Genomic DNA, 13,824 nt, shown 5'->3' on the forward strand with positions numbered 1-13,824 from the left:
TTAAACCCTGCCTTGTTCCCCTGCGCTTGGATGTTCATTGTTTACTTTATTGCGTTTATTTGAATGCGTGTGTTAGGTTCATTGTGTTTGATTGGTTTAACGTCTGAATATTTTTGAAAGCTGTCTCTGTATCCCCGTAAGTTTGTACTTTGCGTGTCCCAGCCTTCGTGTTCCTTAGCCCCGCGTTTTTCCTCGTATCTGTTAAAGGCTGTTTCCCCTGTTTGCGTTCATGTGTTTTGGTTGATCGTGTATCTCCGTGCTCTCTGTGTTGGTAATATGATCTTGGACTACCCTAACGACTACGATTCTGGATTTGCCCCTAATAAATCTTGCGCTTCTCCACACATGCGTCCGCCTCCTTACCGCTCACCGTTACACTCACACAGCCAACCTTAAAGCAAACAGATTAAAGTTATGGTGTTCATAAATCATGTTCACAACATAAAAAAAATGTTATTACAATGTGACATGAAAATATTATGTTCAAAAAACGTTTTGTATATGTATCAATGTGGGTGAGAGATGTGTGGTATCACATCAAAGGCTGTGTATCTGAGGCACGCGTTAGGTTTGTGGGCAGAATGTGGATTTGTGTGTTACATTTGCAATATTGAGATGCCTGGGCAGCCTCCAGCCTAGGTCTCCATGGTAATGCCCAGTAGGGGTTATACAACACAGCAGCTAAAATTCCAGCACCCATCCAGATTATTTGGGTGCAGCTCAAAACCTATTCTTTTCCTCCACCTCTCACTGTGGTGGAGGGAGGGCGAGTGAGCAGACTGCTCCACTCACAGCCCACATCTGGATCTCTAACTCATGCACAGACAAGGCCACTATTGAACCACAGCCCTCACCGTGTTGCGATTAGCCACCCTCTTGACATCCCTTTTTCCATAGTTTCCCTGTCGTGTCTGTTTTCCTTTACTTCCTTGATTTCTCCCCCCCCCCCCAACATCTGTTCCTCAATTCCAGTCCTTGTTGTGGTTTTCCCTGTTCATATGTTCACCTGTGTCTGGTTAGTCCTTGTTCCGTTTATTTAAGCCCCGTGTTTCATCTCCCATCTGGTTGGATGTTGTGGTAAGTTTGCGCTTGCGCGTTCGTGTGCCTAGTCCGTTTATCACTTTGCCTTTGCGTTCTCCCGTGTCTCTCTTTATTTTGTCTCCAGTATTTTTTTCCTCGTTTATTATTTGATAAATAACCTCCTGCATCTGCATTGTGCGTCTCTCCCGACGCGCAACACACGGCTACGAGGCGAGGACTTCTCCCCACAAAGCCACACGCAGCACCGCCACCGTGGTTTCACGATGCTCTTCACCTGGGCGCACTATAAGAAGTCACTGTAAGAACAACACACCGTGCTGTGTTCTCAACTTCGGGTCTGTCTCATGACGAGCGTGGCGATGAGCAGCGCTGGTCTAGGACAGGGGGTCTGAACCCCAGACACCTTTAACATCCTCTTCAGCTCCTTTATACTGAAAGAGTTGATTTCTACGCTCATTAATTTCTTTACTACTGTAAAATATGACTCCAAATTTTTGCTTTATGTGACGATGGTCACATGACCAAATGGCGGCGCGGTAGCACGCAGCGGCCACTCCAGGTCCGATAATGGTGCTGTTGTTTCGAGTTTGGTTTATTTGTCACATACATAGTCATACACAGTATAACTCGCAGTGAAATGGTTTGAGAGTGCTCCGTCCAAACTGAGGAAAAAGAAAACAGGGGTGCATAGAGGAATATATATTCTATATATATACAAAAATATATTAACAATGTATGTACAATATATGTATATTATGTATATATACACAATGTACAATGTATATGGTTGTGTATGTATGTATGTATGTACACAATGTACAGATCCATTTTGTAAAAAGACATATTTACAGTTTTTATGTTACATGGTGGTAATTGAATATATATACAGTTATTGAATATATATACAGTTATGTTACATGGTGGTGGTGGTCCCCACAGTTGATCAGTTTCCCTGATTCAGGGCCTGAATGGCCTGTGGGAAGAAGCTCCTCTTCAGTCTCTCTGTCTTGGTCTTCAGGGAGCGAAAGTGCTTCCCTGACCTCAACAGAGAGAAGAGCCTATTGTTGGGATGGGTGGATCATTCACAATCCTCCTGGCCTTGGTCTGGCACCACTTGTAGTAGATGGTCTGCAGGTCAGGAAGTTCCGTGTGAGTGATGCGCTCTGCTGAACGCACTACCCTTTGGAGTGCTTGTCTGTCCTGCTTGGTGCTATTCCCAAACCAGACTGTGATGTTCCCCGTGAGGATGCTCTCGATAGTGCAGGTGTAGAAGCTCCGCAGCACCTTGGAGGGCAGTCTGAAGTCTCTTAGGCGTCTGAGGTGGTAAAGGCGCTGATGAGCCTTCTTTGCCAGGGAGTTGGTATGGCGGGACCAGGACAGGTCCTGCGAGATGTGAACACCAAGGTACCTGAAACTATCTACTCTCTCCACCGTGGTTCCACTGAACCTCACAGGTTGGTAGTGCCGCTCCTGCTTCTTGGTGCAATCCACGATCAGCTCCTTTGTCTTACTGACGTTTAGCAGGAGATTATTTTCCTGGCACCAGTTTTCCAGGTGCTTAATCTCCTCCAGGTAGGCCCTCTCATGGTTGTCCGAGATCAAGCCCATGACAAAGGTGTCGTCAGCAAACTTGACAATGATGGTGGAGCTGGAAGTGGCTGTGCAGTCGTAGGTGTACAGTGAGTAGAGCAGGGGGCTTAGGACACACCCCTGAGGAGCTCCAGTGCTGAGGGTGAGGGTGGATGAGGCACAGTTGCCCACCCGTACTGATTGTGGTCTGTCTGTTAGGAAGTTGGAGATCCAGTCGCACATGGATGTATGCAGTCCTAGATCTCCCAACTTAGTAGTGAGTAGGGAGGGAATGATAGTGTTAAATGCTGAACTGTAGTTGACAAATAGCATTTTAACATAATTAGCCCCTCCCTTCGTCCAGGTGAGTCAGTGTAGTGTGGAGCAGATGTGCAATCGCATCGTCAGTGGAGCGGTTGTGGCGGTATGCAAACTGCAGTGGGTCCATGGAGGCTGGCAGTGAAGATGTGATGAAGTCTCTGACTAGCTTTTCAAAGCACTTCATCATGACTGATGTGAGGGCGACAGGGCGGTAGTCATTGAGGTCGGAGGGTCGAGATTTCTTCAGGACGGGGACGAGGACGATTGTGCTACCATCTGTCATCTGTACTACTTTTTTCCAGCAACTTAAACCACACATACATGGAAACAACCAACCTCCATAGCCTGCTACACTTAAGACATAATGCACAAACCTACCTGGACGACAGCGTGCCTCAGACGCTCTGTGAGCTCGGGTTGCTATGCGTACCAGGCCTGCAGACCATGGCATCGCCTAAGTCCGAATGCCGAAGGGGGAGACACCGCAAGCAGTGTGCAAGGAAGCAGAAGCGAGCTGGGGTCCGTGCTAGGCTAAAAGCTAATCCTGGCAGACCAGCTCTACCATCTCTATTCCTTTCAAATGTCTGCTCCTTGGATAATAAACTGGACTGCATCAAACTCCAGCAGACTACAAAGCGAGAGTTCAGAGACTGCTGTGTTTTAGTCTTTACTGAAACGTGGCTCAGCGACAGCATTCCAGACGCCGCCATTCATCTGGATGGATTAGTCTCAATCTGTGCCGATAGAGACAATGCGCTCTCCGGCAAAACACGCAGCGGAGGATTATGCATTTAGATCAGTGAGACCTGGTGTAAAAACTCTGTGCTTGTCGTTATGTACTGCTCACCGCTGCTGGAGTTTGCTATTGTCAGCTGCAGACCTTTTTATTTCCCACGGGAATTCACTTCCGCGTTTATAATCGTACATTCCACCCAGCGCACACACACGAGAGGCTCTCCAGGAGCTGTATGGAGCGATTAGTGAACTGCAGAACGTTCATCCAGACGGACTGTTTATTGTCGCCAGAGATTTCAACCACGCAAATCTCAAGTCAGTACTGCCTAAATTCCATCAACATGTGAACTTTGCAATGAGAGGAGCGAACGTGAGGGATCTCGTTTACACAAACATTTCCTGTGCGTACTGGGCGGACCCCCGCCCCCACCTCCACCATTTCACTGCGAGTTATACTGTGAATGACTATGTATGTGACGAATAAACCAAACTTGAACTTGAAACTCTGATCACATGTCTGTAATGTTGATCCCTGCATATAGACCGATTGTCAGACGGTCGAAACCGCTTCTGAAGCAGGTGAGAACCTGGCCAGCAGGAGCCATCTCTGCTCTTCAGGACTGTTTTGAGCAGATGACTTGGATCACGTGCGCATGCTACTGAGGACCCATGACTCAGCCTTCAGAACAGGTGACAGAGAGGCTCTCAGGAAAACAAGAGTCAAACTGTCAAGTGCGGTCAGGGAATCAAAGCGTGCACACGCACAGAGGATCCATGGACACTTCAAAGACACTGGTGACACACGGCGCATGTGGGAGGGCATTCAGGCCATTACTAACTACAGGAAAACATCACCTTCCTGTGACAGTGATGCCATCCTTTCAGATGCACTGAATGACTTCTATGCACAGTTTGAAGTGCAGAACAACGTTGCAGCAGAAAAGTCCATCCCTCTGCAAAATGACCAGGTGCTGTGCCTGACGGTGGCTGATGTGAGGCGTACTCTGCGTGGAGTTAACCCACGGAAAGCTGCTGGACCAGACAACATCCCAGGTGGGGTGCTCAGAGAATGTGCTGACCAGCTTGCAGATGTCCTGACAGACATCTTCAATATCTCTCTGAGCTGCGTCGCGGTCCCAACATGCTTCAAGACCACCTCCATCATCCCTGTGCCTAAGAAGACCACGGTGTCTTGTCTCAACGATTATCGTCCCATCGCACTCACATCCATCATCATGTGCTATGAGAGACTCGTCATGAGACACATCAAGACCCAGCTTCCCCCTTCTCTGGACCCCCTGCAGTTCGTGTACTGCTCCAACCACTCTACAGATGATGCCATCTCTACCACACTTCATCTGGCACTCACACATCTGGATCAAAAGGGCACCTACGTAAAAATGCTGTTCATAGACTTCAGTCCAGCATTCAACACTATTGTTCCTCAGCATCTGATTGGAAAGTTGAGCTTACTGGGCTTGAACACCTCCCTCTGCAACTGGATCCTGGATTTCTTGACTGGTAGACCTCAGTCAGTCCGGATTGGGAGCAGCACTTCCAACACCACCACACTGAGTACTGGTGCTCCCCTGGGCAGCATACTCAGCCCACTGCTGTTCACACTGCTGACTCATGACTGTGCAGCAATGCACAGCTCGAATCACATCATCAAGTTCGCTGATGACACGACCGTGGTGGGTCTCATCAACAAAGACAACGAGTCAGCATACAGGGAGGAGGTGTGAGAACTGGTGAGCTGGTGTAAGGTCAACAACCTGTATCTGAATGTTGACAAGACAAAAGAAATGGTTGTTGACTTCAGGAGAGCAAGGTGAGATCACTCCCCGCTTGCCATCAACGGCTCCTCAGTGGAGATCGTCAAGAACATCAAGTTCCTTGGTGTTCACTTAGCGGAGAACCTCACCTGGACCCTGAACACCAGTTCCATCACCAAGAGAGCCCAGCAACGTCTTTACTTCCTTCGGAAGCTGAGGGAAGCCCATCTCCCATCACCCATCCTCACTACCTCACTTCATTTTGTATTTTGTATTTGTCCTGGCCTGTATTTATTATTGTTTATTTAATGTTTATTTAATGACATTATGCACTATATTGGACTGTTTGCACTTGTGTAGCATGTTGTCTGTTGCACTGTTGTTTGCACCATGGTCCTGAAGGAACATTGTCTCGTTTTTGTTGTGTACTTGTATATAGCTGAAATGACAATAAAACCTCTTTAAACTTTGAACTTTTGAACTTTTGAAATAGAGAAGCTCACCACATCCCAAAGGTAAGAAGGTAGATGACCTTTGCCCTCGAAGTTTATGTCTGAAGCACTGACCACATAAACAAGGTAAGATTACAGGAGTTTTAGTTAAACTAGACTGGCATGTTGGATCTGCCCCTGGAATAGTTTTACACAAAACTATTGTATGAACTTATCATCTTACTGTGTTTCCCCCATGCTGTTTTTTTTTTTTTGAACTTGAACTTTGAACTTTGAACTTGAACTTTGAACTTTGAACTTTTTTTTCTTGAACTTGAACTTGAACTACCTTCTACAGAGGTACTGTAGAGAGCATCCTGAGCAGCTGCATCATTACCTGGTTTGGGTACTGCACCACCTTTGACTGCAAGACCCTCCAGAGAATAGTGAGAACAGCTCAGAAGATCATTGAGGTCTCTCTTCCCTCCATCACGAACATCTACCTAACACGCTGCATCCGGAAAGCCACCAACATTGTGAAAGACCCCACACACCCCTCACATGAACTGTTCACCCTTTTGCCATCTGGAAGAAGGTACCGCAGCATCCAGTCCCACACCTCCAGACTGTGCAACAGCTTCTTCCCAGAAGCCATTAGACTCCTGAACTCTGGCTAACTCCACTTTTATACATGCTTATACACACACACACACACACACACACATACATGCATACGTACATACATACATACATATCTATACACACACTCACACATTGTTTTGCATCGGACTAGTGCTGAAGTCAAACCTCACACAAATAAACTATGCACTCCTGTTGCAGTCTTGCACATTATCCTACTTGCTGCTAGAGTATTGTACTAAACCAGCACTGTACTCTGAACTGTTCTGGCTGCTACCGGTGACTGCTATGTTCAGGGTAGCATGTCACTGATTCCTATGCACAACTCGCTTTACATATGTCCAGTACTGTGTACTGGACTAAATAATTGCACTGTCTACTCATTTTGTATTTGTCCTGTCCTGTATTTATTATTGTTTATTTAATGTTTATTTAATGACATTTTTTGCACTATTTTGGACTGTTTGCACTTGTGTAGCATGTTGTCTGTTGCACTGTTGTTTTGTGTTGCACCATGGTCCTGGAGGAACATTGTCTCGTTTTTGTTGTGTACTTGTATATAGCTGAAATGACAATAAAACCTCTTTAAACTTTGAACTTTTGAACTTTTGAAATAGAGAAGCTCACCACATCCCAAAGGTAAGAAGGTAGATGACCTTTGCCCTCGAAGTTTATGTCTGAAGCACTGACCACATAAACAAGGTAAGATTACAGGAGTTTTAGTTAAACTAGACTGGCATGTTGGATCTGCCCCTGGAATAGTTTTACACAAAACTATTGTATGAACTTATCATCTTACTGTGTTTCCCCCATGCTGTGTCTTATATTAAATGAACTTTACTTGTTGAGTTTTTAAAATGCTCTGCAGAAAGGCCTGATCTGCGTCTATTGTTTCCAAAAGCAAACAGTGAGAATACATATAAAACTTTGGTGTTGGAATGCTGGAGTTCCTTGTATCTTTGTTAAAATGATGATTGTGGAAGAAAGTGATTATTAAATATAGTCAACACTATTTACTCAAATATGATTCAGAAATAGGATAGTCTTCCCTTCTTCTTGGTTCACCTTTGAAAGGATAAAACTATTGAATAATTACATAAAAATTCTTCTTTCACAAATGTTAACTTAATAAACTAGTTTAATTTGATGTTACATACTTTCCCCTAAAAGGTCCATGTGTGTTTGAAATAAATAACACAGCTTTGCTTTAGAAATGTTACTTTAATTCTTTCTCATCATTCAGTGTTTGTGACATGGCGTGTTTGGCTCGAAGAGGCTTCTCCCTTCACAAGCTGCCTCACCTGTATATCCTATGCATGTATGGATAAGACACACACACAAGCGAACACATATACACACACGTCGACCTAAAGTTTCACACACACACACGGCCCTAAAATCACAAGTCTCACACACACGTGGACCTAAAGTCACACACACGGCCCTAAAATCACAAGTCTCACACACACGTGGACCTAAAGACGCTGCCTTGTTTTTATTTCTCCTGCACATGCAGGTTACTGCAAATGACAACACAGGTTCCAAAACTTTGACTAAAATACAAATTTCATAACAGAAATCCTTAATTTACAGTACAGAGGTACTGGGGACCCACACTGAGATTTCTTTAAGTGCTGTTAGCTAAAAACAGATTCCTCTTTCATGTCCTTATCTTGATTTCCAGAGGGTTTTCCAAAAGATTTTTAATAATGTATAATATTCATACACTTAAGGTTGGAGAACGACCAATGATCCTAACATGTGTTTTAAGTAGCAGGCTGGTGTTTAGCAAGAACTATGACAACAACAACAAACAAAAAAAACCTCTACCAGTAAAAGTCTATGCTTTCTCTGCTCACACCTTAAATATTGAACCTACAAAATAAAAGTCTTGTCGCTAGACATTACAAACCAGTTGAATGGTCAGCATGCTTCGTCATCATGGAGAAGTAAATGTACGTGGGGGGGGGGAGCGAACGGACGTAGCCACAGAAGCAGGATGGACACCAGCATCCAATCAAAAGCTCACAACTACAGTCACAAATCAAATCATTTGTTTAATTAGTTTTTTAAAAATCGTGTTTTTACACTCTGCTGCTGCCAGTGTTGTGTGTCTGCATATAAATCTCTCTGTTCTTACTAATTCACCTGTGAAACACTCAGCTAGCTTCATGGTCACAGTTTGACATTAGGATAAATTTGATTAAACAGGGAACTACAATAATAGCTTAAAATAATAATTGAAAGTATAATTTAGAAAATTATTATTTATATTGAAATGTTTGGTAATGAGACAGATGGCGTTCTGGGCCTTTGAGACTTTGGATCATTCATGCAGATGGGTGGTGCCGTACTGCAAGAGTTCTCACCATTTGTGGTACACGCAAGAGAAGTCGCACTGAACCACAGAAGCCAATTGTGGTGATTATAATAACTGCACTTCATAACCAGGCTTTTCCAGAGTGATGTGTTAGAACGTGAATGCAGAGAATGCACATTGAAAACATCACAGAGGTACAGCTGTCTCCTGCTCGCTCTCGCTCTCTCTCTCTATCTCTCTCTCATATCTTGATCCGGGCATAAAGCTGATTGATATGTTCTCTGAAGTGGTTCCTCAGCTCTGTCCGTTTAGCCTTCAGGGTGGGTGTCAGGAGACCGTTCTGCACAGAGAACATCTCTGGGTGCAGGGCGATTTCCCGCACCTGGGAAAACACGTTTGCATGCACGCACACATACATACACACACACACACACACACACACACACCTTCTCTAGTTGGCTTTTATGACTGTCACAGCCTTTTCTTTTTAAAGCATTCTGTTGTTTTGTGTTTTATGTCTTCAGTCTCCTTGTTTACAGCTAATTAGCAAATGCAGAAGGTTGGAATTAAATTCTGGGTGGGAATTTCACTTTCTGAACTCAAGCTGCGACTGTCTGACCTGTTCAAAGGACTTCAGACCGGCCTCTTTCCCCAGACGCAAGATATCCTCCAGAATTGCATTCTTCACCTCCTGATCAAATAAATAATCAAAACAGGAATTTCACTTAAAAACAAACACATGCACTTCCCCAGACTGGGTTAACGTGAATCCTTTAAAACCAGCCTGGGTTAATGCGAACCCTTTAAAACTGGACTGGGTTAATGTGAACCCTTTAAAACTAGACTGGGTTAATGTGAACCCTTTAAGACTGGACTGGGTTAATGTGAACCCTTTAAAACTGGACTGGGTTAATGTGAACCCTTTAAAACCGGACTGGGTTGATGTGAAACCGTTAAAACCGGACTGGGTTAATGTGAACCCTTTAAGACTGGACTGGGTTAATCTGAACCCTTTACATTTACATTTACATTTACATTTAGCAGACGCTCTTATCCAGAGCGACTTACAAAAGTGCTTTGTCATTTACTCATAGAATATATCCAAATACAGTATAGTAGGTTAGAATTAAACATACCAATGAACTAGAATACTGTAGAATATAGGGATGAATGCTGATACCTAGAAGTGCAAAATGCAAAAGGTCTATCTTAAACAATTATAAGTGCTATAAAGTGCTATAAGTGCTTTAGGACTGGACTGGATTAATGTGAACCCTTTAAGACTGGACTGGGTTAATCTGAACTCTTTAAGACTGGACTGGGTTAATGTGAACCCTTTAAAACTAGACTGAGGTAATGTGAACACTTTAAAACTGAGCAATTCGGATTAATTCTGATTAAGGAAGGAGGTCCTTCTGTGTGTGTGTGTGTGTGTGTGTGTCTGTGTGTGTGTGTGTCTGTGTGTGCTACCTTGCTCTTGCACAACTGTGTGTAGGAACCTTCAAGGCCTCTTTTCTTGGCCCATCCCAGGAGGAAGTCTGGATCAGGTACCACAATTCCTACTAGGCAAGCCTACAGGAAAACAGGAGACAAACATATGTACATTCACACATACATGAATAAGAACACACACACACGTACACATACACACACACACACACACACACACACACACACACACACACACATCCACGCACATTTGCACTCGTACACACACCCGCGGCCTCTACCTCACCTGCAGACTGTCGCCGTGCACATAGACCTGGGCCACAGGGTCGCTGCGCATGTACACGTTCTCGATCTTCTCTGGCGCAATGTACTCGCCTTGCGCAAGCTTGAAGATATGTTTCTTCCTGTCTACGATCTTCAGGGTGCCATTCTGGAAACCAACGAGAACAAGCTTTGAGGCCACGCCTCCAGGGGTCATGGGGTCATGCACACACCAGCTTTTACTTTGTCATTATGAAGTGTGCAGATGAATCACATAAAGACTTGTACTATTGTCTTTTGTCCTTTCTGATGCTCTATGTACTGCCATTTTGCAATTGTGTCTTTGGGTTCTTGCAAAGTGCTATGTAAATTCCATGTATTGTTCATATTATTATTCTCTTTTTCCTCTCTGTAGGCTTAAACGGGACTAGCTAAATGGGCAATTTCTACAGAGTGTCATTCTGAAACACAAACCCTGTCATTCTGAAACAGAAACCCTGGCTACAGTTCTGAAAGGGCCAGAAGGCCGTCATCTTCCGACACCTGCAAGAACGTTAAAACCGGATCTGGAGGGGGCAGAATTTACCGGAAGCCACTTGCCAATATCTCCTGTATGCAGCCAGCCATCCTTATCAATGGCTTCCGCTGTCTTCTCTGGGTCATTCAGGTACCCCTGGAACACATTTGGCCCCTTTACACACACCTGAAGAATACACACACACATACGCAGATTAGTATATGACTTATGGCAGGCCACAATGTCACATGCATACTTCAGTTTTGCTTCAGGTTTTTAAAATGAGCGGTGACTCACCTCTCCCTCCCCATTGGCTGCATAGTAGCTCATGTCTGCCACATCCACTAGCTTCACATAGTTACAGGGCAAAGGAGGTCCCACATGACCTTAACACACAGCCATGGTAGATGTGTGTGTTTGTTTGCATGCTGCAAGTATACTGGAGAAACTGTGTGTGTGTGTGTGTGTGTGTGTGTGTGTGTGTGTGTGTGTGTGTGTGTGTGTGTGTGTGTGTGTGTTTGTTACCTGCTGTCCAGTCTCCTGGCATAGACATGGAACACCCTGCAGTGCATTCTGTCTGTCCATAGCCTTCATAAAACTGCCAAATAGATCACACACACACACGCACACACACACACACACACACACACACACACACACAGAGAGAGAGAGAGAGAGAGAGAGAGAGAGAGAGAGGGCGAGAGAGAGAGTCAGGAATCCATCAGTCTTAAGCTTCATTTATTCGAATATAAAGTCATCTAATTTTAGAAATAATAATATAATACAAACGTATGGTAATTAACGTGAATGCATATATCAATCTGAATGTAATCTAGAGGTTAAGGTAATCTAACTCAAGATTATATGATCATTTAACCTAGGTTTATATAGTAATCCTATTTTGAGTTTACATGGTAATCTAATCAGAGAGTTTCATGCAGTGTACAAAGATCTGCATATTATCTCTTAATATTCATAAGTGTTCTAGTAAGTCATTATACAATTTATTCACATTCAATCTGAATATTATTCATTCATATGAACTCTCAAAAATGTTCTTGATATGGAAAAGATATGAATGTCTTGGAATGAAACAAAGAGTGCGGTGGGTGTAATATTTCACAAGCATACCTGGCAACCCAGAGCGGCCCGCAGAAAAGTGAGGACGGTGGGGGACACCGGAGCGGCTCCAGTGATCATCAGCCTGACGCGCCCACCCAGACTCGCCTGCAGGGGGAGACAGAGAGCAGCTGCCGCTGTTCATTTTCTCGCTGATTCAAGTAAATTCGGAAGATGTACTTGCGTCCTCTCATTTGCCAATCTCTTTCTCGCTTTCTCTTTCCCTCTCAGTTCCACACACATCCATCAAACCACATGAGCTCTTTTCTAAGGGGGACGCCAATTAAAGCTTTAATATGCTGTACACATGGTTTAAATGACACTGTTTGTCACCTTATCCTCAGGAAACAAGATATACACTTTAAATATTGCTTGTTTGGTGTGTTTATATTAAGAAGGGGGGGGGGGGGGGGGGGTCTGTTTCCTGATATTTAAGAAAACAGTGCTTCTGGTTCTATTCGCATGGGCTGCCCTGACCACCTGTTCGCACTTCTTCTGGGTTTGCAGCGATTAGGTTGTACTTTTTCGACTTCTAAGGTGTCACTCTTCATGGCAAACCTTTATCTTCGTATGAATTGTTCCATTTTCTTGAAATCTTTATTATGTATGCAATAACCGATGCTACACACACTCAGGAGTCTGTTATCAAGCATCTTTAGCTCTTCTTTAAAAAATGGTGGTATTTTGAAAGTTCTGTTGTCCTGTTGTGTAATTCAAGCCATAGTTCCTTTTGTTTGAATTTAGATTTTTGTTTGTTTGTTCGCATCTTTAGTTGCAATTGTTTTGAACACCATTTAAACCATCCGTTGCTAATTTACACATTTGTGTGGACCACAGTCATAATTGCTGTGGAGGACGAGCCCTGTGCGTGCGTGGAAATGGCTAGTCTATGTGCATTTGTCTCTTTGCGTGGGTCTTTATTTCTCACATTTATTTGTGCCCAGATGTTTTCTTCATACACTCATTTGACTATGATCTGACATAACCGACTATGACTATGAACATGAATAAATGTCTGTCATTGTTGTTTTTATTTCTAGCATGTTCACTCTCTTCCCCATTTTGACTGCAGTTACACTCCTATCTACCCCACAGGAAGTCTGCCAGGTGTAGGACCCTCCCTGATGTTGAGCGCTTTTTGTTATGGCCTTTGTTACGCTCGTCCTTCCTCTGTCTTTGCCTGCGCGTGCTGGTACCTGGACTTTGCTGAAGATGATCTTGTCCCACATGCTGTCCTTCCTCACCACACCGCTACGCAGTTCCGACTCTTTCCTCCGGGTGGCGAAGTCGAGCAGCCAGCGCTTCAGCGGCGTGTTGGCCTGCCCGAAGATCTGCGTGCGGGACGGGGAGCATTAGCAAGCACATGCGGGGTGGGTGTGCGCGTGTGTGCGCGTGAGTGCGCACATGTGTGCGTGTGCTCCAGACCTTGTCGAACATGCGGTTTAGTAGTCTGGGGACAACAGGAAACACAGTGGGCTTGAGCGCCTTCAGATCGTCCATGAGCATCCGAATATCACCCTGAAAATAACCTATCTTTGCGCCATTGACCAGAATCACATTCTTCACACACACACACACACACACACACACACACACACACACACCAAAGACCAAAACAATTTACAATAGAAAAACAAGCTTATGGTA

At 44.3% G+C, this 13,824-nt stretch overlaps 1 protein-coding gene across 5 annotated transcripts in view; it reads right to left on the minus strand.

Moving 5' to 3' along the window:
- Positions 1 to 7,983: 7,983 nt before the first annotated feature.
- Positions 7,984 to 13,824, minus strand: part of acsl1a (acyl-CoA synthetase long chain family member 1a) — a 31,145-nt gene continuing 25,304 nt past the window's right edge. For all 5 annotated transcript variants that reach the window (XM_035529679.2, XM_035529676.2, XM_035529677.2 and 2 more), the window contains exons 12-21: positions 13,603 to 13,737; positions 13,374 to 13,508; positions 12,190 to 12,285; positions 11,584 to 11,656; positions 11,356 to 11,444; positions 11,128 to 11,244; positions 10,567 to 10,710; positions 10,302 to 10,403; positions 9,451 to 9,522; positions 7,984 to 9,213 (exon numbers count right to left, since the gene is read on the minus strand). In XM_035529679.2, the coding sequence (XP_035385572.1) occupies positions 9,073 to 9,213; positions 9,451 to 9,522; positions 10,302 to 10,403; positions 10,567 to 10,710; positions 11,128 to 11,244; positions 11,356 to 11,444; positions 11,584 to 11,656; positions 12,190 to 12,285; positions 13,374 to 13,508; positions 13,603 to 13,737 (1,104 nt within the window). In that variant the 3' untranslated portion in view covers positions 7,984 to 9,072. The remainder of the gene's footprint in view (positions 9,214 to 9,450; positions 9,523 to 10,301; positions 10,404 to 10,566; positions 10,711 to 11,127; positions 11,245 to 11,355; positions 11,445 to 11,583; positions 11,657 to 12,189; positions 12,286 to 13,373; positions 13,509 to 13,602; positions 13,738 to 13,824) is intronic.

This window comes from Electrophorus electricus, chromosome 5 (assembly GCF_041902795.1).
Source record: "Electrophorus electricus isolate QZ-2024a chromosome 5, ASM4190279v1, whole genome shotgun sequence".
Taxonomy (NCBI): Eukaryota; Metazoa; Chordata; class Actinopteri; order Gymnotiformes; family Gymnotidae; genus Electrophorus; species Electrophorus electricus.